A 27,768-nucleotide genomic window follows, 5' to 3' on the forward strand; every position below is an offset into this window, starting at 1 on the left:
CATCTGGGGAGCATCCTGGCCTCTCCAAAATCAATGAGGGATTTCACAAATGTTTTTTGGAAGGAACCTCTGTGTGTCATCTAGTACAACTCACTGAGGCAGGACTGTCACCAGATCAGCTCAGCTGTGGCTTTGTCCAGCCAAGTCCTGTAAAATTCCAAGGATAGAGAATCCATGATCTCTCTGGGCAATGTGTTTCATGCTGCACCACTCTCCTGGTGAGGAAATGCTTTCTAAAGTCCAGCCTAAACATCCCAAAATGTAACCTGCAGATGTTTCCCCTTGTTTTATTGTGGCACTACAGAGAAAATTTTTGTTGTCAACTTTGTAATTGTCTATCAAGTAGTTACAGGTTATTATTACATCTCCCATTAGCATCTTGTTTGCAAAACTGAAGCCAAGCTTCCCTCAGTCTCTCCTCACAGATCCCATGCTCTAGGCTCCTGACTTATTTAGTAGCGCTTGAGCAGCCCCTCTCCTGTTTCTCCACATTGCTCTTGAACTGGGTTCCCACAAGTGGACACAGTACTCCAGGTGTAGTCTCACCAGTGGTGACCAGAGTAGAATAACAATTTCCTTGGATACATTGTCCGTGGACCTATAAATGCAGCCCGCATTGGAGTTTGCCCTATGTACAGGGCAAGTACTCTGTTGGCTCTTTCTCAATGTGGTGGTGTGCACCATAACTGCAAGCCCTTTCAGTCAATTCCCAGATGGTCCTGGAGCATGATGCTGTTCTACCTCAGCTGCAAAATCCTGTGTTTCTCTTTGCTGAATGACATGAGATTACCTTTGGTCTAATCCTCCCATTTTTCAAGGTACCTCTAGAATGAAGCTTTGCAATTCAGCATGTCAACTGTTCCACCTAATTTGATGTCCTGTACAAATCTGCTGAGGGTGCAGTCTGTCCATGATCCAGGCTATTGAAGATGTTGAACAGTTTTCCCTCCAGTAATGATGCCTGAGGCACTAGTGGCTTGTTGCCATCTTTACACTGAGCCATTGATTGCTGCCATTTGAATCCAGCTGCCTAGCCCATTTCCAACCCACCCAGCAGTCTGTTCTTCCAGCCCCAGCATCATCAGCTTCCAAGTGGGAATGCTGCAGGAGATAGTGCCAAAAGCCTTACTAAAGTTGGGATGTACTACATTTCCTCTCCCCTCATGCATCTAGCCAATCACCTTGTTGTAGACGGTGATGAGGCTCGTCAGGAACGATTAGCCTGGGAAAACGTGTTCTTACTGTGTTTTCCACAGTAACCTTCCATCTTCCACATGCTTGGGAACAGATTCCAGGAGGCTGTTCTCTCTGATCATTCCTGAGCTGAGCTGAAGCTGAGTGGCCTATATTTTCTTGGGCCCTGCTTCCTGCCTTTTTTTTTTTTTTTTTTTTTTTTTTTTTTTTNTACAGTAGGCCTGAAGGTAGCCATTTGCCAGTAGTCAGGAGTGTCCCCTGATTTCCATGATTTTGCATAAATGATAGACAGGGATCTTGCTATCACATTAGCCGGCTATGTAAAATGACTTAAGAATGATCATTACCTAGGTGCATTTTTCCTCTGTGCTATGTGGAACACTTCAAAATCAAATAAAGGTATCTCTTCTCATTTGGTAATCATTCCTGCAGTTTCTCTGCCATCATCATGGAGTGTTTCCTTATCAAAGCCATAAACTGCAAATTGAAGGCAAGACAAAAGAAGGATTATTAATTTGTTAAATTAATAGAATTGTTGGGGCAGAATTATAGATGTTTCCATATTAGAATATTAATATTGTGTTAGAGAAACACAAAATGAGTCTGATTTCCTGATTGCCGAGCTGTTAGTTTAATTTTAACTCGATACTAAATTACACGTGTGATTGATTTTGGACTGACATTAAGGAGTTTTTACACAGGAAAGGTATTATCTTTGTTTCAGAGTCTCAGGGAACATGGAGAGGTGAAGAAAGTGCACTCCTTGAGCAATTTGGAGAAAGAAAGCTCGTTGATTAAATGATGTGTGTGATGCTTTTGTGTCATATAATTCTATTGTTTAATTATCTGGGTCTTTGTGTACAAAACGAAAGCAGTTGTCATTTCTTTAATATGTCAGTGGCTATATGTTCTTTTCTGTTAGTCTGGAATTCATTAATTACTTGTACTTGTGAGTTGCTCTGACAGATTTTTACTCTGAAAAGTTCTGAGTCTGCTGTGATGATCGTGGTGTGTAAGTTACGATGGTATGTAAGGTTTTGGGAAATGGCATAATTTTTTCTCTTAAGCTGAGAAGAAAAAAATCATAGCTTCTATTTCTCATACTGTTCAGAATAACAATTAGTTTTTGTTGAATATGCTACTTATGATTAAAGATCTATTTAAACTGATGTATACAGGTGTTTTTTATGTTTGAAACCAGATAATCATTGATGGCGCAGGTATTTGAAGGAATGAAATACTCATGGACTAGATTTTAAGCAATAGTGCTATTTCCATGTAAATACTACTGCCTCATGGGCAAGTTTCAAGAGCAATCTGGAGCTGATCATTCTATGAGATAAGAGGGTAAAAAAAACTATAGGCAAGAAATTAATGTAATACATTAAAGTGTGTACGAGCAAACAAAAGTTTGCAGCATAATCCTGCAAGTTTGTTGTGGTTCACTGTACAGTTTATTGTTTGGGGTGAACAGTAAGCTTGCTCTAGAGCCCTTGCAAATTAGGTGGGACTTCTTGGTTAAAAGTCAGTAATTTATGTTGTGGAATAGTCTTCGGACAGCTAGGTTGGTTGTTGGGTTTTCACATTTGCTTTGTCTTAAAGTTGTTGTCCTTGAATCACTTGCTTTGTGCCGTCTATTTATCGTTAGAAAAAGGACCAAAACTTCTCTTCAGATTTTTTTAGTCTGTTCCTGTTTTCTCTCCGTGTTATTGCTGTCTATGCAGACTTTGATTTGCTGCTTGGAAGAAGGTGAATGGATAAGCAGGAAAATCTGAAGCACTGGTTTCTTGCAGAGTGGCAACTGAACTGGGAGAAGGTAGAATTAAGGAAGAATTCCTTGTGTTTGGTGGGGTCAGTATTAAGCAAGGCTTTCTGCATAGAGGATTTACTGTTCTCCTGTTGAACTTCCTTCAAATACAGAATGATAGTAGAAATAACATTGTGGCTATGTTGTGTTTAGTGCTACAGTCTGGTATGGAGAAGTAACTGAGTGAGAAAATTAACTCTTTGCTAGTTATTTCACCCGAGCCTTGAGAGCCAGTCGAGATTTGAGAACCATTTTCCTAGTGGCTGCTCTGTAGAGAAGGTAGTAGGCAATAAGGAGAGGGAGCAAGGACTAATGCTACTACAGCACTGTAATCCCTTAGGCCCTTTTCTTTGCATCTGGTTTAGACTTTCCTGTCAGAAGAATAGAATTTCTTATTTTCTTATCACCAAAATGGCTTGTTTAGATTTCTTTGTACTGTGCATTTCTGTTTCAGAACACTCAGGCTGTGCATTAGAACAACTCTCTAGTTTTGACCTCTAAAGAAGTTTTCTTCTTTTGGATCAGTCAGATGGAAAAACACGGGCTGATTACAGTCAAGAAGATGGAGCAGGAAATGTTGTTTGTGCAAAACAGAATATAATTACTGCCACAAGAGTCATGTGAGATCCCTTCCCACACCAGGAATTTCACTCCTTGAAGTAAATAACAAGGTCTGCTTTCAAACAGGACTTTGGTGTGCTTTACAAATGAGATGAGTAGCATCATAGCCATTCCTACAGATGGAGAAGCCGAGGCACAGAAAATGAGGAAGTGACTTGTTGCCTTTCCACAGCTCACCAACAATACTGGAAACTGAACCCTGTCTTTCTACATCCTGTTGCAGAGCTCAGTCCATTAGGCCGTTAGCGTTTACAGAAGAGCTATGTGCTGCTACTGTGGCTAGTCATCCAGAGTCTGTATTCCCAGATTTGCTTCACTTTATTCTCCCAACTCTCCCCTTTCTCTCTGATTGTGGATGTAGATGTTCCTCTTCTGTTGCACAGTCAGGCACTTTTCTTCGTGAGCAGCCCTGTGTTTTCYCTTCTTCTTCCCTTGTCCCCTCAGTTTCTCTTATGTTGCTAATTATTCAGATTCTATTTTGAATTATAAAATGTACTGCCAGACCTTGTCTTAGTATCACAGTGGTGCTCTGAAGACCCTGACTGAGCAGCGATGTCCCTGTGTCTAGGTGTCATACAAATGCAGAATTCTGCAGAAAGTTAAAAGAGCAATAGCAGTAGCAGTGACTGGATCCAAATAGTGCCAGTATCTCCAGAATTCGTGCATTTTGAAATATAATCTATGTGGCCTGTTGCCTCATTTGTTTCTGCTGTCTTGGATGTTTTAAGCTCCTGGGCCTGTGAAGCCCTTGAAGGGTTAGGCATTGGGGGATATCAAGAACTGGCCTTTTATTCCATATCCTCTCTTCTTCTAGGAAGGGGATCAGTTGCCATAACTCATATGGTCTAATTGTTAAGTCAGAGAAGGTGTGTTCAGATGGGTGGAAGTTGTCTGCATTGCCACTGAAAGGTTATCAGCCTCATCAGAGGCATAATCATGCTAACTTTCATCTGACTAGCTCAGATGGAGATGGTTCTGAAGCCACAGCAGCATGTGCTCCAGGATGAGCTGGCTCCCTGAGTCAGTCCTCGTCAGCGGGCTCCTACTGCCTGCGTTGTAACGTCATGGCTCCATGGCTGTTTCTGTCAAAGCAGCTCTTAGGTTAAAACTGGCTTCATAAATCTCCCTGCACTGTAATCACCTGCACTTGTATTGTTTTACACATATGTAAAAGATATTATTATGAAATTGCTTTAACCTGCTGATTTTAAAGTTATCTTTTCAAAAAGCTGTCAAGTCTGGTCGCGTGAACCAAGCACAGTCACTTGTTTATTTGAAAGGAGAAACCACGTGCCAAGGAATGTGACCAAAGTTAGTTTGTAAGGAATGTAGAAGTTCTGTAGCTCCTCAGCAGTGGTATGGATGGAAGAGGATTGCTATGTTTATACTATAGATTTTAAAATTAAAAATCTATTGTTTTTTTTCCTAATGTTTTTGTTAAGCTTTCCACATAGCATTCTCTTCCTTTCTTTGGTGTGCCATAGTTAACTACTGCTTTGCTTTTGCTGCCCCAGTCTAGAAGGAACTCTTCTTTTCCTCCTACAAGTTTGTTCACAATCGTCCTACAATCGTTTGTTTATTATATCCAAATCTGCTTACCTCATTATAGACAAACCAAACTGCAGATTCATGACATGTATCTTAGTGCTTTTGTTCACAATAGCATTCCAATTTACCCAAAGTGCAATTTTAATAATATTAATGAGGTGTTCTTGTAAAGCTATTCAGTTAGCTTGGCATTTCAATTTTAGATTTGAATTCAGAAGCTTTTCAGTTCCTTAGCATCACTTAATACATTCCATTTCCAGTTCACGTGTATTACTGCTGTTATAATGGATCCTGTCTGAGTCAGGAATATATTGCAGTAGATAGCATAATACTACAGATTAAAAAATAAAAATAAAAAAAAATAAAGACACCTATTGTGAAGGTTTGAATCATTGATGGCTTCAGGGTCAAAACAGGGGCTCAAGATTTTTTATTATCCCTTTTTACTGCTTTTACAATCCTTCCTGCTGCCTCTTGACTTTGCAGACTTCACTGTTTTTCCTATGCAGGGAAAATTAAGATTGAACAGTACTTCATTTTCTTGCATTGCAAATGAACAGCTCATGCATGAGTGTGTCTTTTCCTTTTAAAGGTCAAGTACATATAAGTCTCAAGGAATTGATGTCACAGTTAAGTACACTCAAGGAAGCTGGACGGGAATGCTAGGTACAGATGTCATTACTATCCCAAAAGGAATCAATGGCAGCTACACTATCAACATTGCTACCATTCTTGAATCCGAGAATTTCTTCTTGCCAGGGGTTAAATGGCATGGGATTCTTGGTCTTGCCTATGATGCCTTAGCCAAGGTAAGTTGTCCTTTCCCTAGCTTTTGTGTTTCACAATGACAATAAATAGAAATCTAAATTTTAAGGTAAAGAGAATAAATGATCTGTCTGTGTTAGACTGCTCCCTTCCAACCACATTTTGCTAAAGATCTTTTGTGTTTTGATAAATTCCAGAAAAAATAAATGGGGTTGTGATGAGAATGTAGACATTTCTGGTGATGGACACTCCAGTTTTAGCTCATCTGGATTGAATAAGCTTTTACAGAGCTTATAGTACCAGAGTGTAGGAGTAAAGGTTACCAGGCTTCTGTTACAAGTATGTAGGGCATTTTTTAGGGCTCTAATGAGCTCCCTCAAGACTTGTCAAAGGACTGATAGACTTATCTGGCAAAGCGCCTGGCAGCTCATTCTACAACCTTCTCTGTACATAGAGTAAAAGTTGAGGCTGAGAGCACATGTGGATAATTTCACAACAAACATAGATTTCATAGAATGCTAAGGTTGGAAAGGACCTCTGGAGATCATCTAGTCCAACCCTCAGCATAGCCCCATAGGGGGATTGAACCCACGACCTTGCTATTAGCAGCACCACACTCTAACCAGCTGAGCTAAACCTGTCATTACAGTGTTTTCCTGAACATACAATTAAATATGTCTGTTCTTAGAGAGGTAGGAAATTCAGGTAGAAGTCTCAAGTTAAAACTTAAATTGTATAATCTAAAATCATTTATTGTCTAAAATTTAATATGTGACTGGAATACCATATAGTCATAGCTCTCAACCTATACAATAGCTGTTTAAAAATCCACCAACTGAGACACAGGCAGGTAGAACAATCAATTCAGTACTGTATGTTGACTCTAGAGTTAAAATGCTTTATTCAAGAGCTATGTGATCATTGTATTGACTTCTGCCTTACTTGCTGTCATACGTTGTCAACAGGCAGAGAATAGCTACTTCTCAAGTTCTGGCAAACAGTGGCATTTATTTTTCTCTCCTTCTGAAGACTGAAGGGTTCTTAGCTTCTGATGCTGCTTAGTACTTTGTGTAGTAAGAACACTTGGCAAGCTAACCAGTGTGTCTGCGTGTCACGACATATATCTGCACAGAAATCTGAATTACAGGAGAATTGTAATACTTTAATAACTGCAAAGGCAAGCATGGCATGTGCTGTAGGAGAGGAACCTCTTAGCAAATATATTCAGTTGAACTGGGCATACTTTGATATTATGCCTTTTAAAAGGAGGAAGAGGAAATAAGTGCTATTAAGTGGCAGGTTCATTAGAATTAGACTATTGTATTTTAAAACCTGAAATTCCTCCCTTTAAAATTCTACTTTTTAACCATAGAAAGGTGGGAAGAGGAAGTTATTTTTCACTGTTCTAATAACCCAAAGCTATTTCCAAACAGTTATGTTCTTGACAAAAGTTTCTGCCTGAACCTATAACTTGTACTTGAAAGCTGCAAATAGAGAGTATTCTGGGGATTTCTACAGCAGTGGTCAAGAATAAAAAAGTTTTTTTTAAAAAAAAACAAGACGGGTTTTATGATATTATACTTAGGATTTTCATCACTTGGTTATCGGAAATTCAGTTTACTCATAAAAAGGGGTCTTGTTTGAATGATTTGTTCATTTCTGCAACAAAGCTTTTTAATGAATACTTCCGCAATTTTTGTGGGTTTTGTTTTGTTTTGTTTTTCAACATCCTGCAGCCTTCAAGTTCTGTGGAGACATTCTTTGATTCTCTTGTGAGGCAGGCGAAGATCCCCAACATCTTCTCCTTGCAGATGTGTGGTGCTGGACTGCCTGTTTCTGGAAGTGGTGCCAACGGAGGTAGTCTTGTGGGTATCTGTCAATCTGAGAGGGAAAATGTGTATTTGTTAATCTCTCTCCTTTTCTATGGCTACTTTTTCCAAATTTAGTATTAAGTATATGAAATTCTTTGTAATTTTTAAGGAAAAGTTAAACATTTAGGCAAAACTCAATGGCCTGTTTGTTTTCATTCTCTATTTTTTTTTTCTTGAGTTTGAATAAACTTCTGCATTTGAAGTTCGATCCTAATAAAAAAAAGAAATTTTGTAGTGCATGTCCATACCTAATGCAATTCCTTCAGGGCAGACTCTCCTATTTTTCTGCTACCTGTTTCTTCTATTGAGTAGTGTTTTACCCAACTACTACGCTTGTTCAAACTCATAAAAATGTTACTGTAAATTTTTTACATGAGGTAAAAAGAGGAAGAAGAATCAAGACCCTTTATTTTTTTGTATACAACATGCCAAAGGAAAGTGTCTGAAGACCAAATATTCCCCTTGTTATTAGAATTATTCCATCAGTTTTAGTAAAACCAAGATTTGGCCTACATTTATCTGGGACCATGATTTGGAATTACACATCAGGAATTATGCTGAAATAAGTGTATCAGCACAGGGAGTTAATCACAAGTAGTTATTTTGCTGTAAATTTACATGCTATTGTAACTGTTGGCTTACCTGAGATAGACAAAGCCCAAGTGCATACACATTCACATTAGTTCAGCTCAAACCATCAAAGTCTGATAGTCTAGTTATCTTAAATGTAGGTTTTGATAGAAGATAATACTATTAGTAATAATATTATGGTCATATTCTAATGTGTTTAAGAAAAATGAGTTGTTAAGCAGTAGTTAGGCTTTTCTGGACTTGTAAGGTGAATTTATCATGTGCAAGTTTAATATTCTCTTATTTTTATACATTACCTAGATTAAGCCACTGAAGAGACTCTTTTAATTATAACCAGTGAAACTTTCATAAGAAAATTAGTTTGAATTTTGTAGAAGATGCTGGTAATCTGGCGCAATATGGGAATTCTGGTTTACTGAAGCAAGAATAYCTAGATGTTTCATATAGTTGCAAAATATATATCAATTTATTATTGATTAAAAGTTGATAACATTTATCATCAAAATCCTTACAAATGGTGCTAAATTAAAATTTTGAAGCCCTGTGTATTACAGTTAGATAGTCTCTTTTTTTCCTGCCTTGCCCCAAAGCTGAACATCCTGGATTTTAAAGTGTGTAAATTCCCTTCTCTTTTTCCCTCAGGTTTTAGGTGGAATTGAACCAAGTCTGTATAAGGGTGATATCTGGTATACGCCTATCAAAGAAGAGTGGTATTATCAAGTTGAAATTCTCAAGCTGGAGGTTGGAGGACAGAATCTCGAGTTGGACTGCAGAGAGGTATTTGCAATAATGTGTCTATATAAAATACAAATTTGTTTAAGAAGAGTACTTAATTGATCAGTTTTGTCTTTGCAAGCAGGTGTGTATTGCAGTGTCCTCTGAGATTTAATGCTGCATGATAACTTTGAAGAGAAATGAACAAGCCATATGAAATGTAGCGTATACAGCAAACATGCTAAAATTGCTTCAAACAGGACTTTAAAGTTGTCAATAATATCTGTAGCCTAGTCTTTTTAATTTATTGAAAATACTGAATGACTAGTCCACTAAAAATTAGAGTGCCATGGTTTGGAAGGGCTCACCATGTAGGCTAGTTTCTGTTGTAACGAAGGTGTCCATATGCTAATGATTGTACATTGCTTCAGTAAGACAGTAGTCTTTAAATAACTACAGTTTGTGGCTGCCTGTTACAAAGTAAAATCAAATGAAAGTGGAGTAGCAATTGTTTAACAAAGAGGAAGGAATATGTTGGAATGATACCCATGGAGATATCTAACACACAACTTCTGATGGCAGTTGGCAGATGCCATCCTGGGAAGCTTCCTGAAGTATCTCATCCCATCCTTCTTTTTTGGGTAATCATTTTCACTCATTTTAGTCTTGCCAATTATTATTCTTCATGGATATATTTATTATTTTTGTTGATAATAATGTTCTGTTATCTCTGGATCAGTATAGTGAAGCTGCATTAATGATTTTTATTCTCAAACTTTTTTGTTGAAGGATATGTGTATATGTATATGTGTTGTTTGTTCTTTACTATTGCTTGTTGCTATCCATGTTTTAATTTTAGTGCTGTAATTTTCATGCCTTGTTTTCTTTAGACATCTTAAAATATCTTATGCTTGTTTTTGTAGTTGGAAATGTGTGGAGCATGATAATTCTGAAGTTTTTAAAATTCATACAGATGGACTAAAATTAATGATAAAATCCTACATATGCATAAATTATTATATTTCCTTACAAAATATGTACATTATATTTCCATATAAAATATTTTAGATCATTCATATCTTCTTTGTATTTAATAAGCAAAACATAGTCCATTTAAATAACTATTTCTATATCATAGTGTTCAGAAAGCATAACTTACTGCTAGGCCTCCAGTATAAATGTTTATATTTGCTTTTTTTCTTGCCTTAAACAGTCAACATATTTTGAAAAGAAGTCATGATACTAATCATTTAATACTTGCTGTTTCCAAAAAACAAATCGCTTAAAAATATAACAATTATAAGTTTCCTGTTATTGCAGGCCTTTTCTAAGCCATGGTTTGCTTTCACTTTGTAGGAATTAGCATGATGTGCTAGTTAGTGGTACAAAAGGCATCATTCCTTTCTTGATCAAAAGAGATCTTATAACAAAAATTTACCAGAAAAATGGTTATCTAGTTAGGGTCTTGCAGGGGATGTGTAATTCACTAGCCAGAACGATGGACTAGGTGCCCTCTCTTTTCTTAAATGTCTTCTAGGATTTTTTTTTTTTTTTTTTTTTTTTTTTTTTTTTTTTTTTTTGTTACAATGACCTGAGACGACTACTCCTTTGCTTGGAAGGGAAGAGCTTCCGTGCTGGGAATTTGTCCAGTAGTACACTGCAGGTCTGGCCTTGATCCTGTCAGACCGGGATTGAGAGAAGTGTTGAGCTGCCAATACTGTACCCTGCACAGGGGCACTGTTAAATATTAACCAGGAAGATTCAGTTACTGCACATTGAAAGTACTCTGTACACAGCATGAAAAATTATGTGGCATTTAATCACTCACTGAGTGATACTGCTGCTCCAGAAATTTTATGTGGTTTCTGTGTGAATGGATGGTCCTCTTGGCTGTGCCTCCTACCTACTTTTTTCCAAGGGAGCCTCTCAAGAATGATGGTGATTGTGTATTCGTGGTACAAATATGTTAAAAATGGATTCTGTTTACAGAATTCTTAAATAATAATAAAAAAGTGATGTGGCCACAATGCCTTGATATTTTTCTCCAGTTTTTAGAAATATTTCTGAGTGCAGAATAAATGGTGGGTAGTTCATAGCAACGCTTTTCCACTTTGCATTTCTTTCAGCAGTGCTCAGCAGCCTATAGCATGGCTTATTTCAAAAAGAAAATAACGGTCAGAGTTACTTTTCTGCTTTTGTTGGGTTCTATTTTTATCACTGCACTAAAGATATTCCATGTAATTTGGTAACATCTAAGCTGATGGATTTTAAATCAGCTTGCCATCTGACCTCTTCCTAATGAGGAAGTTTCCTTGTGCCTTTTGATAAGGACATAGACATGTCATCGTCAAGTTATACTGATCCTACCACCTAAGCTGATAACGGAAGTAGTTAGTGCAAACAACTGCCACTGCTACTTGCTACTTTTTAAAATTAATCATCGTCTTTGAAGGTTTCGTGTGAAAAGATTTACCTTTTAAAATACTTACTCTTTGTATAATGTACTAGAAGTTTGAAGATCTCTCTTAATCTGCGGGTTGGGATTTTAATAATGAAGTGTTTAGTTTTTTGTTTTTTGTTTTTTTTTTTTTATATGGATTTTGTGGCAGTGAGATTGAAATTTTCCAGTTTCTTTGTAGGTGCCTTTGCCTGTGTTTTGGTGGTTTTCAGAAGTGGAGAAAGCTGTGGCATTTGACATTTGTACACTGCATCAGTGCCACATATGGCCTATACTGAGGGTTCATGTACCCTGACTTTTTTTTTTAAAGTATATACATGGGTCATTATAAGCTGCTCTATTATGTTTAAATTAGAGCAAATTGTTTTCATTATAGCAGAGACTCTGATTCAGGGCTTGGACATATGTGTAAGCTACATCAATGTACTTGATGTGTGTCCGCACTGACCATGAGAGTACATTTTGCCCAAGACATGTGTGAGGTAAAGGAGATTAGCTTCACCTCTGAGAGAGGCCGTGCTTTGCTTCCTTTTACAGCAGGTTACGAACGTGAGCGCTTGGCCATCTTTCTTTTGCACTCGGACATTATTTGAATTTAAGCTGTCAGCTGGAGAGTTCTGCCAAATGGTATGACATACAGTTTGTGAAGACTGCTACTGAAAAGGAACAGCCCGGTCATTGTTATGAAACAGTTTAATCTGCATTACATTAATTATAGTGTGTGTAATTTCTCTCCTTTTTCCTCTCTCCTTAGTATAATGCAGATAAAGCAATAGTAGACAGTGGTACCACCCTCCTCCGGCTGCCCCAAAAAGTCTTCAGTGCTGTTGTGCAAGCCATAGTTCGCATGTCCCTGGTAAGCTAATGTGATTGAACTTGCTTGAAATTTTAAATTCCTATTAAATGATCACATGATTCTTGAAAGAAATGTCATCTTTGCCATCTGCTATATAAGTCGTAGGGTTTTGACCTGAGGGGAACTTAATTTTTCCTCATCTACCTCTGTTATCAGGTAGGAACTGACTGATTGGTGGAAATGGAAAAGGGAAGAGGAGGTRGGAGAAGGAAGGGCCATATATAGACAAGAGAAACTTGTATGGAAATGGGTCAGAAATAGTGCAGAAATTGAGCGTTTTATTCTAAGCCTTTCAGAAATACAAACACAATCCCTGTCTCTTGAATTCAAAATGTTAAGAGTGCAGAATTCAGTCTTTTAATTCAAAACTGAATGTTCCTAAAGTAAACCTAATACTGCTAGCAGTTATTTTTCAGATAAAATGCGTATTGTTATATAGAATGCATGCCATTCATTAGAATTATTCATATCAATAAAACTTCTTTTGGCCTTCATTATTGAATTATTTATGTTTAAAAGCTTCTTTCTTTGGAACTAGAGTAGGCTTTAAAAGTAGGGCATGGGGATAGTGCTTTTCTCTGTGTGTAGATTAGCTGACGTTACATTTTCTGGGTAACAACAGCTGTTCATAAATTTTGATCAAATGGAATGAGCAGTGTTGAGAAAGTTGAAAATGAAGAATAAATCCTAGATAATTCAAAGTGAACAATTTTAATGTTTTTGTCATGGCTTCATAAATGGACAATGGTAGCAGTTATGAGCCGCAGGAGACAGCAGTARTTGGGCTACTAGCTGGTTGCCCAAAAGGCTGCATATTTGCCTGTATGCTGGTAGATCAAGACTTAATTAATTATTTCCTTACTTGCCTGAGCAGAGATGCAGCATGAAGTGTTCTTCACTGCCTGCAGGTATCCAGTATCTGAAATAAATGTAACAGTTATCTTACATAGTTCAGTTTCACTGATTGAGAAGTTCTGCTCTTTGTAAAACACTTAAGTATCAACTGGAACAATTTTAGGCAATAGTGGGGGAATGGAAAGAAGCCTGCCCAGGAGCTCTTGTAATGTCGCCTTCTGGATACAGCATTCTCTTGTGAAGTGGGTCACAGCAGTCCAAGCTCCTGTCTGGTTTTGTTGAGGAGAACATTTGAACTAGGGCCTTCTGTATGCCAAGTAAACAGTCAGTCCACTGATCAATAAGATATTAGATAGGAAGCACTCACCCATTCTGCGTAATGATTTTTGCTCTTCCTATTAAAAATGTATAAATTAACTCTTCTATTTTAGGGATTTTTTTTTTACTCCCCAGGGCCTTGCTATTGTACTCTTTTCCCCACACACACACCTCAAAAGTTATTTACACACCTCTAAACAATGGTGATTAAATAAGAAAGTAATTAGGAGCTGAAGGATTGGATTCTGACACTGTAAGAGTGCTGTCAGGAAAGAGTATGTTTTCAGCATGGTATTATGGCATTGCAGTCACACTCTGTGCTCTGTTCTTCTGACAGGCTATGTGTGATTCCAACTTAAAATCATCAGGCTGTAGTCAGACTTGCTTCTCTGCAGGTGAACCAGGTTAACAAGTTCCTGCTCTCAGCTGCTCATTATGAGCTTCCCAGCAAGATGTTATTGCCCCCTCAGGTATATTGGCATAACTGCATGTGTAATGCACCTTTATTCAGCTCTATTAAATAAAAAAGAAAAAGAAAAGAAAGAAAGAAAAAAACAAGGTTGTGAGCTTTAAGATCTTTAATAGTGCAGGATTTTTTTTAAAATCCAGCTGATTTGGATAGAAATCTGTTAGGGAGAAGCTATAGATGCAGTTTTGATGCAGGCAGGTCTGAAGAGTGATGGTTTTTGGCAGGTAAGCAGAGACAAGCCACAGTGGGGTGGCAGCAACAACACCTTGCTGAGCTGAAGTCAGAACAGCATCTCAATGCACAGCATTAAATTAGTGCTAAGTTAGTAAGCATCACAGGAGTATTAAGCATTAGTAGCTGGAGAAGAAGTCTCACATAGACCTAAAATCTTTATTTTATTAAACTTTTGGGTATCATAAAGCCCCACACTCCCCCATTCATTTGACATACAAAAGTAAGGCAGAGAAATGCAATGTAATAAGCATTCTGGGAAATCAAAGCAGGCATTTAAAATAGAGCACTCTATAGTCTTCGCAAGTCCAGCCTGGGTGCTATCTTGCAGCTCTTCTCAAGTTGCAAGCTCTGTTTTCCAAGAGAATATGGAAAGAAAGGAGAACTACTTTTTTCAGCATGAGATTCAGTCCAGAGGGACCAAGCGTTCTGTCCCATGCCAAAAGATGCACTAAGTATGCATTTAGAATTAAGTATAAAAGCAGTCTGTGTCCCTAAGCTACACAGTGTGTTTAAATAAATGTGTGCATGTTGGCCCAAGAACAGAGATTAGCACCTTGAAGTATCAAGTCTGTAATGCTGTGCAGCCTCTTTATTAGCAGATATTTCATTGGCAGGTATGTGTGAATATATGTCACGTGTAAAATGCCATAGACCTGATTTATGAGCAGATGTTTACAGAATAATATCACAGTTAAATGTAAATGAGAGGAGTAGAGGGGCAGGATTCCATATTTCTTTTTCACCCTAGTGGGATGCTTTGGTTCCACAATGTCAGAACAAGGTAATGCCTTGTATGTTGCTTCACCTGGAAGTAAGAACCAGCCCGAAGTATTGTACTTGAATAAGGAAGTGATTTCCTCCAATCTGGCAGCACATCAACTTTGTGTCCTTCAGGGAGCATGAACATAAGACAGGATGTTTGTCTTAGGTAAAGGAGCTCTGCAGGGGTTTATTGTTTGCATTGTTAGTGCCATGGATATATTAAGAAACACTGCTAATCAACTTTATTTCCAAAGCATGTCAAGTTATATTGGTAGTGGGTGGCAACACAGCACGAGAGACAGAAGTATGTGTTTCTTTGCATTGATTGTAGCAGACCTTGATTCCCTTAGTCCAGTGAACTGAGGAGTGGTCAGTGTGACTGTTAAACGTTCATGCGGTTCATATCTTGTTCTGTGTTTTTAAACAGTGTTTGCTTCTTTTAAAATGTTGCCATTTGGTCATGGTTGTTTAGAGAAGAGGTAGGGCTTGGCCTCTTTGCTGTCATGATTGCTCAGGAAGGTCATACATGTTTATTAGGGAAGTGGAAGAAATGAGACAGAAATGGGGAGAGAAGAGAGAGTTGAAATTTGTTAGTTGTCTTTTGCCTCTTCCCCCTTCTTCCAAGTCGTAGCGGGTTGTGATGCGCACTGATTTGGGTTTGTGGTTTGCTTTTATCATCAAAGAAAAAAAATCTTTGTCTGACTCATATTCATGCCTGAGTTTATCTCTGGGAAGCAGAAGTATCAAATATTGGCAGTGATCATTTACAAAAAATCTGTCAAAATACATGTAATCTTTATTTATCATGCTTTTTTGCAGATACAAGAATTCTCTTCTGGTTTCTGGACTGGTTCACAGCTTGCATGCTGGGATAAAACTGAAAGTCCCTGGTCCTTATTTCCCAAACTCTCCATTTACCTGAGGGATGAAAACTCCAGTAGGTCGTTTCGGATCTCTGTCTTACCACAGGTCTCAACTTTCTTTGTTTTTTCAGTGGTTTATTTTTACTATTATAAGAGTGCATGCTCTTACAAAATAGGAGCTATTTTTAGCAATAATAGAGAAGTCACTTACGTCTGGAGGTGAGAGAAAAAAGTTTAATGACATTTTAAAAAATCAAACTTTGAATGGAAAAAATGACAAAGAAACTTGTGTGCTAAAAGAAGCCCTGACACCTGAAAGCAAAAAGGAAAACAGAGTCTCCATTTGAGTGCAAACTGTGTAGCCTGAAAAATTTATTCAGAACTATCAGAAAAAAAAAAAAAAAAAGCAAGTTCTTATTTTGTTTTTCTTGAAGTTTTAGCTACATCAGATGTTGATACACAGTGTCTCTGCTCATTTTGCTCTTCTCATTTTGGGAAGCAAATTGATTTGTTTTCATGGTACTGTGAATTGGAACACTTTTCCTGAAAATTACACTCTCGGCAATGAGGCTGTGTGATCTCTTCAGCAGTCTCTATAACTCGGTTGGTTTCTCTTTATATTATAAAAGCTGGGATGGAATATTAATAAATGTGCCACTTTCATTTCTGCTCTCTGGCTTTTTTCCCCGATATAGGTTGCAATACAGGCAACCTATCCTCTAACATCACTATTACAATCTTTTACCTCAGGGGATGTTCAGGAGGAAAGCAAAGAATGCACCTCTTAAGTACATTTTAACTTGAAATATAGTAAAGCCTTATGATAAACTTTTTCTGTATTGATTGTCTAGTTGTCAATCATTTGTCTTCTCTGAGGAGAAAAGGAGTAAAATGTGACTTGAATTCATGAACCTAGAGCCTTGAAGCTGGTACAGAATGCTCTCCACATCCATTGCATTCTGATAATTATTTAAATATTTCTCTAATTTGTGATCACATTGAAAGTCCTTTCTAACTTTCCTTCCTTTATGGAATATACAATTAAAAATAGCTTTCATGAAATTGAAGGTGACCTTTGCATGGCAACTGATTGTGTTCAAATTTAAGCTTAGACTCCCTGAGCTTTTGCTCTTACCTGCACTTAAACTTTGACCAGTTTAAAATAATATACAGAAGTCTGTTTGTCTCTATTCATTCTTTATTTGTAGTAGAATTTAAGTGACTGAATACAAAAATCAAAAGTTCTGTAAATCTCTCTAAAACGTCATCTTCTGAGTAATGTATTTTGCTGCTTCTTACTCTCTGGCTTCTTTTTATTTTTTTCTGAATTAATAGCTTTATATTCAACCCATTCTTGGTATTGGAGAGAACCTGCAGTGCTACAGATTTGGGATCTCTTCCTCCACGAATGCGCTAGTTATTGGTGCTACAGTCATGGAAGGCTTCTATGTAATATTTGACAGAGCTCAGAGGAGAGTGGGCTTTGCAGTGAGTCCATGTGCAGGTAAGAGAAATACTATTGTGCACAGGTGAGTCTGGAAACACCTGCCACTCGGAAGAACTGCTATATCATTTACCTGATAGGAAAAATGTGGTTATTAATGAAGTGTGAATGGGATATTTGTGAGCAATCTCAAACTATTCAGACCTCAAGGGGAGAAAAGAGCTGTAATTGCATTCTACTGCCTTTTGGTGTGAGGTAAATCAGCCTTAACTTTAGAAATCTGAGCTGCATTCTTTCCCTGAAAGAATGTCGTCTTTCCGAGATGCCTGTCTGTGTGCGCAGTTTTCCCAGCACAGTTATAGGAGCATCCCTGTTTTATTACAGCTTCATTTGTATAATCTTGTTTAGCTTGCAGATGAATAGATTCTTCAACTAACTTTTGAAATGTATAGTGAAATACCATACTAAAGCTTTTTCTCTAAATGTAAATTCTGCTTTTTTGGCCTTTCAGAGATGAAAATGGGACTCAAATTTAGACTTGTGATGTTTTTGTTGTCTCTAAACAAGTAGTCTTCTCAGTGTAAGTCAAAAAGCCATTATCTTTTTGATTGGCTGCCAAGGTAATGTGAAAAAAGGAACTGACAATTTTGGGTGTGAGAAGTGGTTAGCAAGGAAGGGCTGCATGCTTTGTTATACTTCTAGAATCTGCTTAAAAAGTGGAAAACAAAATCCATGACAGACCCTTTGGTAATTGGTAGCAGCAGTTTATATCACCTAATCCAGTGATTCCTCTTCCATTTCTGTCATATGCACAACGTACACATTATCTCCATGAATGTTTGGAGTTCCCAGTGAGAGAGAGAGGCTAGTCAAAGCTACTGTATTTGTGCATTACTGTCTGACTTCAGAGGACTGAAAATCTCAAATACAGAAAGTTTTGGGGAATCCTCGGTACAGTATTTCAAATGGGAAAATGTGTCTAGGAAAACACAAATTTTATGGCCAGGGAAAAGGACTTGGTTGGGGGCAGAGGCAGCTGTTGTGTGGAGAAGGGCTTGTTCTTTAATTCTCAATTATCAGACACTTTGAGACCATAGCATGTGTTAAGTTGCATAGTCCTGAATCCCTACAATGCCTCAGAGCTGGGACTGCAGAGTTTGCCCRGGTTATCTCTAGTCATATTCCCAACACTCTGAGAAAATGGATTAGCTTGGGCACAGCACTGTACCAGTGCTCAAGTTAATTGACCTTCTGTCTGCTCTGGCCTGAAGTCACCACCAGCGCTGCTGCTACCATCTTCATGTCCTTGATCTACTACTGCCACCTTTTTGCTCACTCAGTTCTTCTGCTTTTCCTCCTTACTTCTCCCTTTCAGCCCCTGCATCGCTGATGCACAGCTCAAGCAAGTATACCTGGCTGGTCTGAGCTGGCTGTTGAGGGCCACTTGAATCTCTGTACTCCGTGATCAGCAAAGGAATGTAGTACAGATGCCACTGTAGTGTCCCTGTATGCAATGAGCATAGCTCCAGCAACATTTGTTAGATTGACCTTTGTACTGCACCCACCTCATCTCTGTCACGCTTGCATATTGCTGGTTAGGAAGCAAGAATCAAATCCATGATTTGTCAGAGCCCTGCCAATCAAGCAAGCACTTCAGCCTCTCAAGGACAGGCTGATTTCACAGCACTGGTTAACTGTCTTTGTTTCTTCATTATATGTCCCGTTTCACCAAGGAGAACTAAAACAAATAAAAGTGTGGGATTTTCATCCCCTTGCTGATGAGTCATGGATGTGGCACTACAAGAACATTTTGGAATCCAAATGGGAGCAGAGGAAATGTGGTGTACCTATGTGTAAGTCTGTGTCCCAATTGGAGAAATGTTCTCTGCCCTGGAAAACATAGTAGTATCAGTGACTTGCCGTGAGAAAAAAAGCAAGACTGGCAATGCTTCTTTAATCCGCAATACTTCTATTGGAGGAGGTGAGGGTAGTAAGTGCTTGAGTGCTTAATGCAACTAGGTAATTGAGCATAAGAAGAGTGATACTAGGTAGCTCAGTTGTAGCCCTAGGGCATTTTAAAAGCCTTTTAAAATAAGAAAATGAAAAATCTTTCCATCGTTAACAGGTTCAGAATTGTCATCTTTGAGCTTGCTAAGAAAAAATATTCTGGATATTGATGTGGGTTGCTTAATGAAGACCTCTATAGGATGCCCTGCAGTGATGGAAGACACATTTTGAGTGCTTCTGGAAGGACAGAAAGTGTAACTTGACAAATATTGCAAATCAGATTTTCTTGCCTGTCATTCTCCCATTTGCTTCCTGACTGCAATTTTTGCAAGCCTAGAGCTGCCTCCTGCCACTACCACGCTGCAGCTGTTGTGGAGAGGGGTAGGGATGCTCTAATACAACATATTGACTGATGTGGTCACCAGGGGACTCTGGCTAGCTGGTGCTGATAAGTGCTCTGAAAATGTGTCTTTGTTGAGAAAAAGTCAGGGAACCATAATAACACCTTAACGGTAATATCACTATATAGAAGCCCAGAGTTTGGCCACTTCATTTAATTCTACACAGCCTTCTTCCAGAGACGAAGAATTCCACTTGCTAGAAATGAAATCTGCATTTACATTAGCTTGGACACATCATAATTCTCACCTGGTGTCTTCTTGTTTCTTTGTCCATGTTTTGTGCAAATGTCTAACTTAGTATTGTGGGAACTCAGCTTCTTGAGAAATCAGATGATACAAGACACTGACTGAGACAAGATTTATCAGACTTCACTCACATGGGGCAGTTTTGCTGGATGTGCTATTTATTATGAATTCACTACTTCAGTTTGTGGTTTCCATATTTAACACTACTTTCATCAGAAAACCACAACTGTGAGCAGTTAGCAGTAAGTGCATTGTGAAAGATTAAGCTGCCTAACTGGCTTCCTGTAGAGACCAGTCATATCTTCCATAGCAACCTTATTAATGAAATTTATTTTTAGGCTCTTCTGGGGCTTAAATTAAACTGAATTACTAGTGACATAAATCTTCAGGAATAGAGAAATGTAAATGACCATTTGGTGTTTCTCTGTTTCTCTGTAATGACTTGTGCTTTCTTGTTTACAATAGGGTGTTAAAACTGAATTTAAGTCCAGGCTTTTATAAGATGTTAAATAAGTACGAGTGGAATGCAAAAATGGCAGGAACAGGAACAAACCCTTAACTTCACTAAATCCCAAGTTTCTGTTGAGGCTTGACTAGATATGAGAAATAATTTATCCCTACATTCCTCCTTGCACCATTTTAGTTCTCCAGCACATACCAAGAATGAAAGACTCAGAGTTACGTAGAAGGTTGCATGAAGCTTTTCAGTTGTTGCAAGAAGAGACATTTGGTTTTGATCGATAGTTGAAGCCTTTTAAAACTTGTTCTGCTTGTTGCTAATTTCAAATTGTTTCAAATTGCCTGTTGCTGTTTATTTCAGGTATCTTCTACTATTTACAAGATGGTTGGGAAAGGTTTTGGATTAGGTCCCTACTTGAGAGTAGATGTTCAGATCACCTTAATATTAGAGATGCAACCTAATGGTACCTCAGCATTGAGAGGGATTATGCCCCTAATATGTTTATAGTAAGTGAGAAGATGATAGGATTAAAACTTGGGTAATTTTCAGGGAAGAAAGGTGCCAAGCATCATAATTTCATCATAAATTACTTATACAGCTTTTTAAACAAAAACATGATGAGATAGAATGCAATCCCAGCAAATTTGTGGGCTCTAAACTGGGGAGGACAGCTGGCATGATGAACCACAGAGGTTCAGTTTGGAAAAATCTTGATAAACTTAAAGACTGGGCAATAGAAATCTCATGAGGTTCAATGAGCAAAAGTTCTACATCTTGGACAGGATGTTACCATGTACTGGTACAGTTTGGGAACGGACCAGCTGCATGTGAAAAAGAACTAGAGGTTACGATAGGCTCCAAGCTGAATACAAGCCAACAGTGAATACAGAGTAAAACAGCGTAACAAGGGGCAACATCCACAAGTTACACTTCAGGAGGTTCAGGTTGGATATTAGGAAGTTCTTCCTCAGAAGTGTGGTACAGCACTGAACTAGGTTGCCAGAGGAGATTATCGGCTCTCCATCTTCAGAGGTTCGCAAGACTTGGCTGGACAAAGCCACAGCTGACTGTTCGTGACAGTCCTGCTCTGAGTGGGAGGTGGGACTAGCTCCAGAGGTCCCTGCCAAGCAGCACTTTAAAATTCTGTGATAAATTTGATCCAGCTTCTGTTTGCTTCCTTTTTAAACCACTCAAGGTAGTGAGTGTGTGTGTGTGTGTGTGTGTTTGGTCTTTCCAACTTTGAGCTTCTACACAGATGTTATAAAACAGCATTTTTCCAGAGATGCCATCTTTGTCTTGTGATCATCAGTAATGAAGAAAGCCCATTTATTCAAGGTGAAGATTTCAGTGGAGCTAGCTACTACCAGAAGTTCTAATGAAAACAAAAGGCAAAATACCTCAATTCAGCTAATGTGTAATAGTTGACATGTGTGACTGTTAATTTGTTAAGGGTTTGTTTGAACAATTTAAGTAAATTTCCCCTCTATTTCCTTGCAATTTTTCTGGGGGGGTGAAAGAGGGTGAGCAAAAACTTTTCTTTTTGGAGGGAAGAAAAAAGAGGCTATGCTGCTCTCAAGTATTCTGAAAATGTAATTTAAAATGTCAGCCACTATGGCAACAGTTTTGTATTGCCTTTTTAACAGGGGTAATTATTGTACTCAAGCCAAATACTGTGTAATTAGAGACTGTTTATTTTCAAAGCTATCTGCAAGAAGGAAAATTGTGCTGTTTTTTTTTCTTTTCTTCAAAATACTGAATTTCTAAGTAACAATATTTATGCAGTGCATTTTGTGTTAGTATTAAATGTGCTTTAGTTTATGAAGTCCTGCAGCAAAAACAGACAGAAGAAATAATGTATGGGGGGGGGTAAGATTTCCATGGAAAATAATTGCACAGCAGACAAAGCGCACTACTGAGACTCTGAACAAAAGGATTTTGTTTTTTTGTCTCTGCCATAGGCCTGCTAGGTAGTCTTTCACAACTCTTTCCACTACTGTGCAGCTCACTTTTCATGTCTCTGTAACAGCAGTGTCTTTTGCAAAGATTTGTTGGTGCAGTAGGGTGCACGGGCCAGCTTATTGCAATCTGATGAATTGAAAGAAGATGTGATTTTTACTCACCAATGCTAGAATGCTTGTAGTGCATTCCCAGGCTTCATCCAGCCCATTCTAATGGTGTGTTGCTGCTGAAAGAAGTGTTCCCGCACTTACAGCTTAAGAGTGAGTTGGTTCAGTGAATGATGGAACAGAAAATTCCTCGTTTTGCCATTTATTTGTTTTGACAGGTTTGTTTTCCATCAGATCAGCGAGCTGCCCTGACTCTCCTTGCAGCCTCCATCACTAGAACTAATATAAGAGGCAGTGAGGGAGACCAGGACCGCTTCTTTTAGCGGCAGCCCATGACTAAGTTGAATTAAGTCTAATAAGACTTAAACCTTTACATAATATGAAGTCATGAAACAAGGAGGCCAGGAAATGAACAACAAAAATCTCTCCAAATAAACTGAAAATAAATCAGCCTACCTATTCTACAGTCTCTCCGCAGAGAATATTAAAGACCTCCTTCCTACCTTCCCAAAATCCAAACTACCCTCATCCGTCAAAAAAGTAAATTTTGTGAATGTTTTTAAATGTGCTTCCAGGAATCTTGTCTAAGCTATGTGTAAATAAGAGGTATTGTTTTCACTAAGGCAGCGTCACTTATGATTTGGCAAAAATGTGTGTGTGCATGTGTGTGTGTTTAAAATGAACTGTGTATAACACAAAATGAAGGTTAAAACCAAGGCCTTCTGTAAGAAATACACCAGTGTGCCCTGGAATATTTGACTAGAGAAGTAAATATTTGTTAAAGAATAGAAGAATATTTGTTAAAATGCACAGACAGTACTAACTTCAGGCTCCTAGCTGCCCTAAGCAACCTAAAAGATATTCATCCTTCCCCAGCCACAGTCCTGCCGATAGGAAATGCTCTGAATATTTTGTTGCCCTAGGCAACTCACCTGTTCTACCTTTACAATACAGATAACCCTGTCCACAACGCAGGGGGAACTTTACTGTGCTTGCCATGGTTACTCTGACAACCACGGGCAGCATAACTCTTTTTAGCAAGTGCTGGTTTAACAAGTACACATTTGTGGTGGCAATGAAACGGGTCACACAGTCTGTGATGTTACCAAGATGGATGGCTGTTCAAAACAGAGCTGCCTAGGCACCTTCTTTTGCTTATTGCTTTAGCTTCATCACCTCCGTTTTCTTGAGCTGCTCCTYCTTATCCCAGCTTCTCACTGCTGCCATCAACCTTCATCTCCACCATTACCTTTTGCTGTACACTTGTCACCTGGCTCTCTTGCTTTATCTTCTTTCTGAACTCTCACTTCAGCAGTCCCACTCGCAAAAGTATCTGTGCTCCTCTCTGCTTGGCCCAGGCCACAGTTCATTGAGGTATTTGGAAGCTAATAAACCTGCATGTTGCTCCCTAAGCCCTGTCTTGGGAGGCAGCAACTACAGCAGATGTAAAAATTGTCTGAGGTGCTTTTCTGAGGTTGCAAATGTCAGAAACAACAAACTCCACAGGCCTTGAATTACTGTAGTGGATTGGTATTTTAAGATTTTTAAGTCTTGTTAAGCTGTCATTTCTAAAAAATTTCTAAAAAATTATTCCCCAAAGAAAAGGTAGTCTAGTGGCTTTGGCTTTAACTTGTGCTGTGGGAGACTTGAGTTTAATTTCCGCTCTTTTGTTCACAGTATATATGGATGCAGGAGTAGCATGGTTTCCCAACACCTCAGATTCTTATTTTACAAACATGCAATGCTATTATTTTTATTGCAGTGAGAAATACATTAAAAATGAGTATGCCAAGATGTACAGTAATGGAGGGAAGTGGGATATATCTAAGCTGAATCCTTTTCAGTGGCCTTTAAATGGTATGTATGGACTTAATGTCTCTCTCTGTGATTTCTCAGAAGTTGGTGGCTCTCCAGTATCTGAGATTGAAGGACCTTTCACAACAGCGGATGTTGCAAGCAACTGTGTTTCTAGCGTTTCTTTCCATGAACCAGTGTTATGGATTGCCTCCTATGCTCTCATGAGCTTGTGTGGAATTATCCTCCTGGTACTGATCATTCTTCTGCTTATTCCACCGCGGTGTCAGCACCGCTACACTGACAATGATGTGGTCAATGACGAATCTTCCTTAGTGCGTCATCGATGGAAATGAAAGACTTGATCATGAAACCTGGAACTTAAACACAATGAAGTATAAAGTACTTTGCCAAGGAGGAGAAGCCAACACCTCAGTCCTTCCTACGTCCATTATAAATTGCATTTGAAATCCCTCCAAATATCCTGCATCATGATTTTTTAAGCTTTATTTTCTAACATTGATTCTGAACCAAAGCACTATTAATCACCTCTTAAGTGCTACTGTACTGGATTTGCTACTGTAGTACAATGAGCCTTTATACCCTCATTAGTACCTTATTTTTTTTWAAAAAAAAAGGAAAAGAACAAAACACACCATGATGTTCTTCCACTATCTGAAAAAGATTATCCCTCCTTCTTTCACAAGAGGAGCTGTCCAAAGTTTCCAACTAATCAAGCCTTGAATGTAGAAAGAAACATAATTCTTAATAATTTCTCTTCTTAATCATATTAAATTAATACAGCTTTTTGTTTATATCAGTTAATTATGAAACTGTGTGCGTGGGGCTTGGGAGGAGGAAAGGTCAGACTTATTCAGCAGATGGATAGAAGTGAGGTCAAGAAGAAGAAATGTAAATTTTTTTTTTCTCCCTCCCCCCCCCCTTAAGATTACTGCTGCCACTAGAGAGGGTCGTTGTGCCTCAGCATCATTCCAAGAGTTTGAGAAGGTGAAAACAGGGAAACAAACTTGTTCTGCCTTAGTGTGAAACAAGACTACCTCTCAGCTTACAAGGATGCTTACCACTGGCGAGCATGTGACAGGAAATGCCATACAACAAAGTGTAACTCCTTGGCTCCTAAGTAGCTGGTTTTATCAAACTAATGTTTCATAACTTTCCATTTCAGTGAACAAAAAAAGCCTCTCAGTTTTCCCCCTTTGGGGAAATTTTCCTTTTGGGGAATTTTTATTGAGCGTGAAATAAAATGAGAAAGACAAAAAACCCCCGCCCCCCCCCCTTTTTTTTTTGCTGAGCCCAGCAAACATGAAAGGATAAAGTACCTGTCTTCGTGGATAAACTGTGAAGTGAAAACCTTAACACTGGTTTGTTTTAACTGACTTGAACAGTAATTGGAGGTTTTTTATCCTGACTGGCTGGGAGTACTGTCTGAAAACAAAGTGTATAACTGAAAACAATAGCAGGAGAGAGCAGGAAAGAATATATTTAAGCAGACCTCCTTTGTGCAATCACAGATCTTAATGTTAAGGTCAAAACACAGCATTTTCTTTGCAGACTGAACATATTTTCTTACATCTAGTCCATCAGTGTTGCATGACCTCAGTTGCTTTTCTAAAACTGTTTAATGGTGAGTTTGAAAGATAAGCAGTGCAAGGTTGAGAAGTCCAGTGATAACTACAGTATTTTCACACTGAAAACTTATGAGTTATCTCTCTAAAAATAACTGAAAAAAAATTCTTTGCATTTGAATGGCAGAGCAGGTTATATATCTGTGTGGGTAACAAAACAAGCAGTTTAGCTCAGAATACCAGACCTCCTTCCAATTCACACTGCCTCTGCTTCTGAATTTGCATAGGATACCCAAAGATTTCTTTTTCAAGAATGGTACTTTTAAAGAGGTGCATATAATATGTGTGAAAATAAAGCACATTTTTTAAACAAACTCATGCATTTCACTTCATAACTGGAAGTGCCTGTAAATAATGTTTTTGTTACTCTTTCCTTTTTAATTCCTGCACTTTCAGATTGCTTGGCTGGACAGAATGAAATGATTGGTGTTTTGACATACGTCAGGAAATGTCTTCTCTTGTAATTAGAGTTTGGAAATGGGAGGAAATTTTTGAGTTTTCCTCCTTCTTCACCTGCCTTTTACTTTTTATGGGGAGAAAAACAATTAATTCAAGGACTGTAAGAAACTATACAGCTTAACTGTTTTTCCCCTGTATCTTCCATATGTCTTTTTCTTAATATCTTTATAGTTAGAATTTTAGTACAGTTTATAAGAGTTATTTATCAGTGTAAACCTACCTTTTTCTCCCATTGTCATATCACTTGTTAGTTCTGAGATTCACTTGATTGATTCACTTTTTTTTTTTCCTCCTAAAGTGAAGAGAGGAGGAAAGTTCTATTCTGAGGGTTTCCTCAGGTGAACTGAGTGATAAATGTGTCCTTCACATCATGGTATTTTCACCCCATGATGCAGCTTTAACTTTTGAATGTTTTCTCATTTGTATGAAGCGATAATAAAATCCAATGAGGGATTGTCAGAGATGCAGAATATTCACTGCCTCTCCATTTATTTCAGCTGGTATTGGGGGTACTCATTGCTCATAATAATTGGTGGCCCGTACTTGTTGAAATGGGTTGTCAGTATTGTGTCAAAACATTAAAAAAATTTTTCCTTTGAGTTTTTCTCAAAGCAATAGACTTTGCTTTGGAAAAAGTGATGTTTCCAATTCTGTGATACAGTTCCATATAGTTCTCCTGGGTTTGGTTTGACATATAACAAACCATTTCAAAGTTGCATTCATTTTTCTATTGTATGGTAATGTAAGTAATGCTTTTGTCATCCATTTTAAACACAAATACATTATCAATGTTTGGACTGATACAGTGGCAGAGTGACACTTTTTTTTTTTCAATTTAGAAAGTAGTAACAGTTTTATACTCTTGAAATATTTGTTAGCTTCTCTCTCCTTTGTTCTGCCTTCTTATCAGAAAGTTTTAGGACAGAATTTATTGGGAAAGGTTCCTTATATGCTTCCTAGAGACAAGCTAGATTTCTTCCATGTTGTTTAATGAAGTCTTCTTAATGCACAGATTTCATATAAATGTCTTTCAGTTTTACTCTTTCATTTGAATGTCATTGGTCAAGACATTTTAACAAATACTTGAATTATATGAGCAAAAATCAAGTAGCACAAATGAAATTCTTGAGATTTCATGGCTTCCGTTGCCACTAAGATTTGGCTTATAGTAAAAATGCTGTTAGTGACATCTGCTAGCAGTACAAACTTCATCTCAGCTTGTAAATTGATACTTACAGTGGCAGATATTCAGGTGAGTATTGCTTTGTTGCTTTGGCAACAAGAGCAATAGAAACCCTTCAGAGTTCATTTTCAGCCTA

The 27,768-nt window shown here is 38.1% G+C and overlaps 1 protein-coding gene across 2 annotated transcripts in view; it reads left to right on the forward strand.

Moving 5' to 3' along the window:
* The window catches only part of BACE2 (beta-secretase 2), a 51,808-nt gene extending 24,554 nt beyond the window's left edge, over window positions 1–27,254 (forward strand). For both annotated transcript variants that reach the window (XM_085305128.1, XM_085305135.1), the window contains exons 3-9: window positions 5,763–5,979; window positions 7,672–7,800; window positions 9,040–9,174; window positions 12,324–12,425; window positions 15,883–16,032; window positions 17,262–17,430; window positions 24,447–27,254. In XM_085305128.1, the coding sequence (XP_085161254.1) occupies window positions 5,763–5,979; window positions 7,672–7,800; window positions 9,040–9,174; window positions 12,324–12,425; window positions 15,883–16,032; window positions 17,262–17,430; window positions 24,447–24,700 (1,156 nt within the window). In that variant the 3' untranslated portion in view covers window positions 24,701–27,254. The remainder of the gene's footprint in view (window positions 1–5,762; window positions 5,980–7,671; window positions 7,801–9,039; window positions 9,175–12,323; window positions 12,426–15,882; window positions 16,033–17,261; window positions 17,431–24,446) is intronic.
* Window positions 27,255–27,768: the final 514 nt, after the last annotated feature.

The sequence above is a fragment of the Rhea americana genome, unplaced genomic scaffold (genome assembly GCF_003343005.1).
Source record: "Rhea americana isolate MKP2758 unplaced genomic scaffold, rheAme1 scaffold_101, whole genome shotgun sequence".
NCBI lineage: Eukaryota > Metazoa > Chordata > Aves > Rheiformes > Rheidae > Rhea > Rhea americana.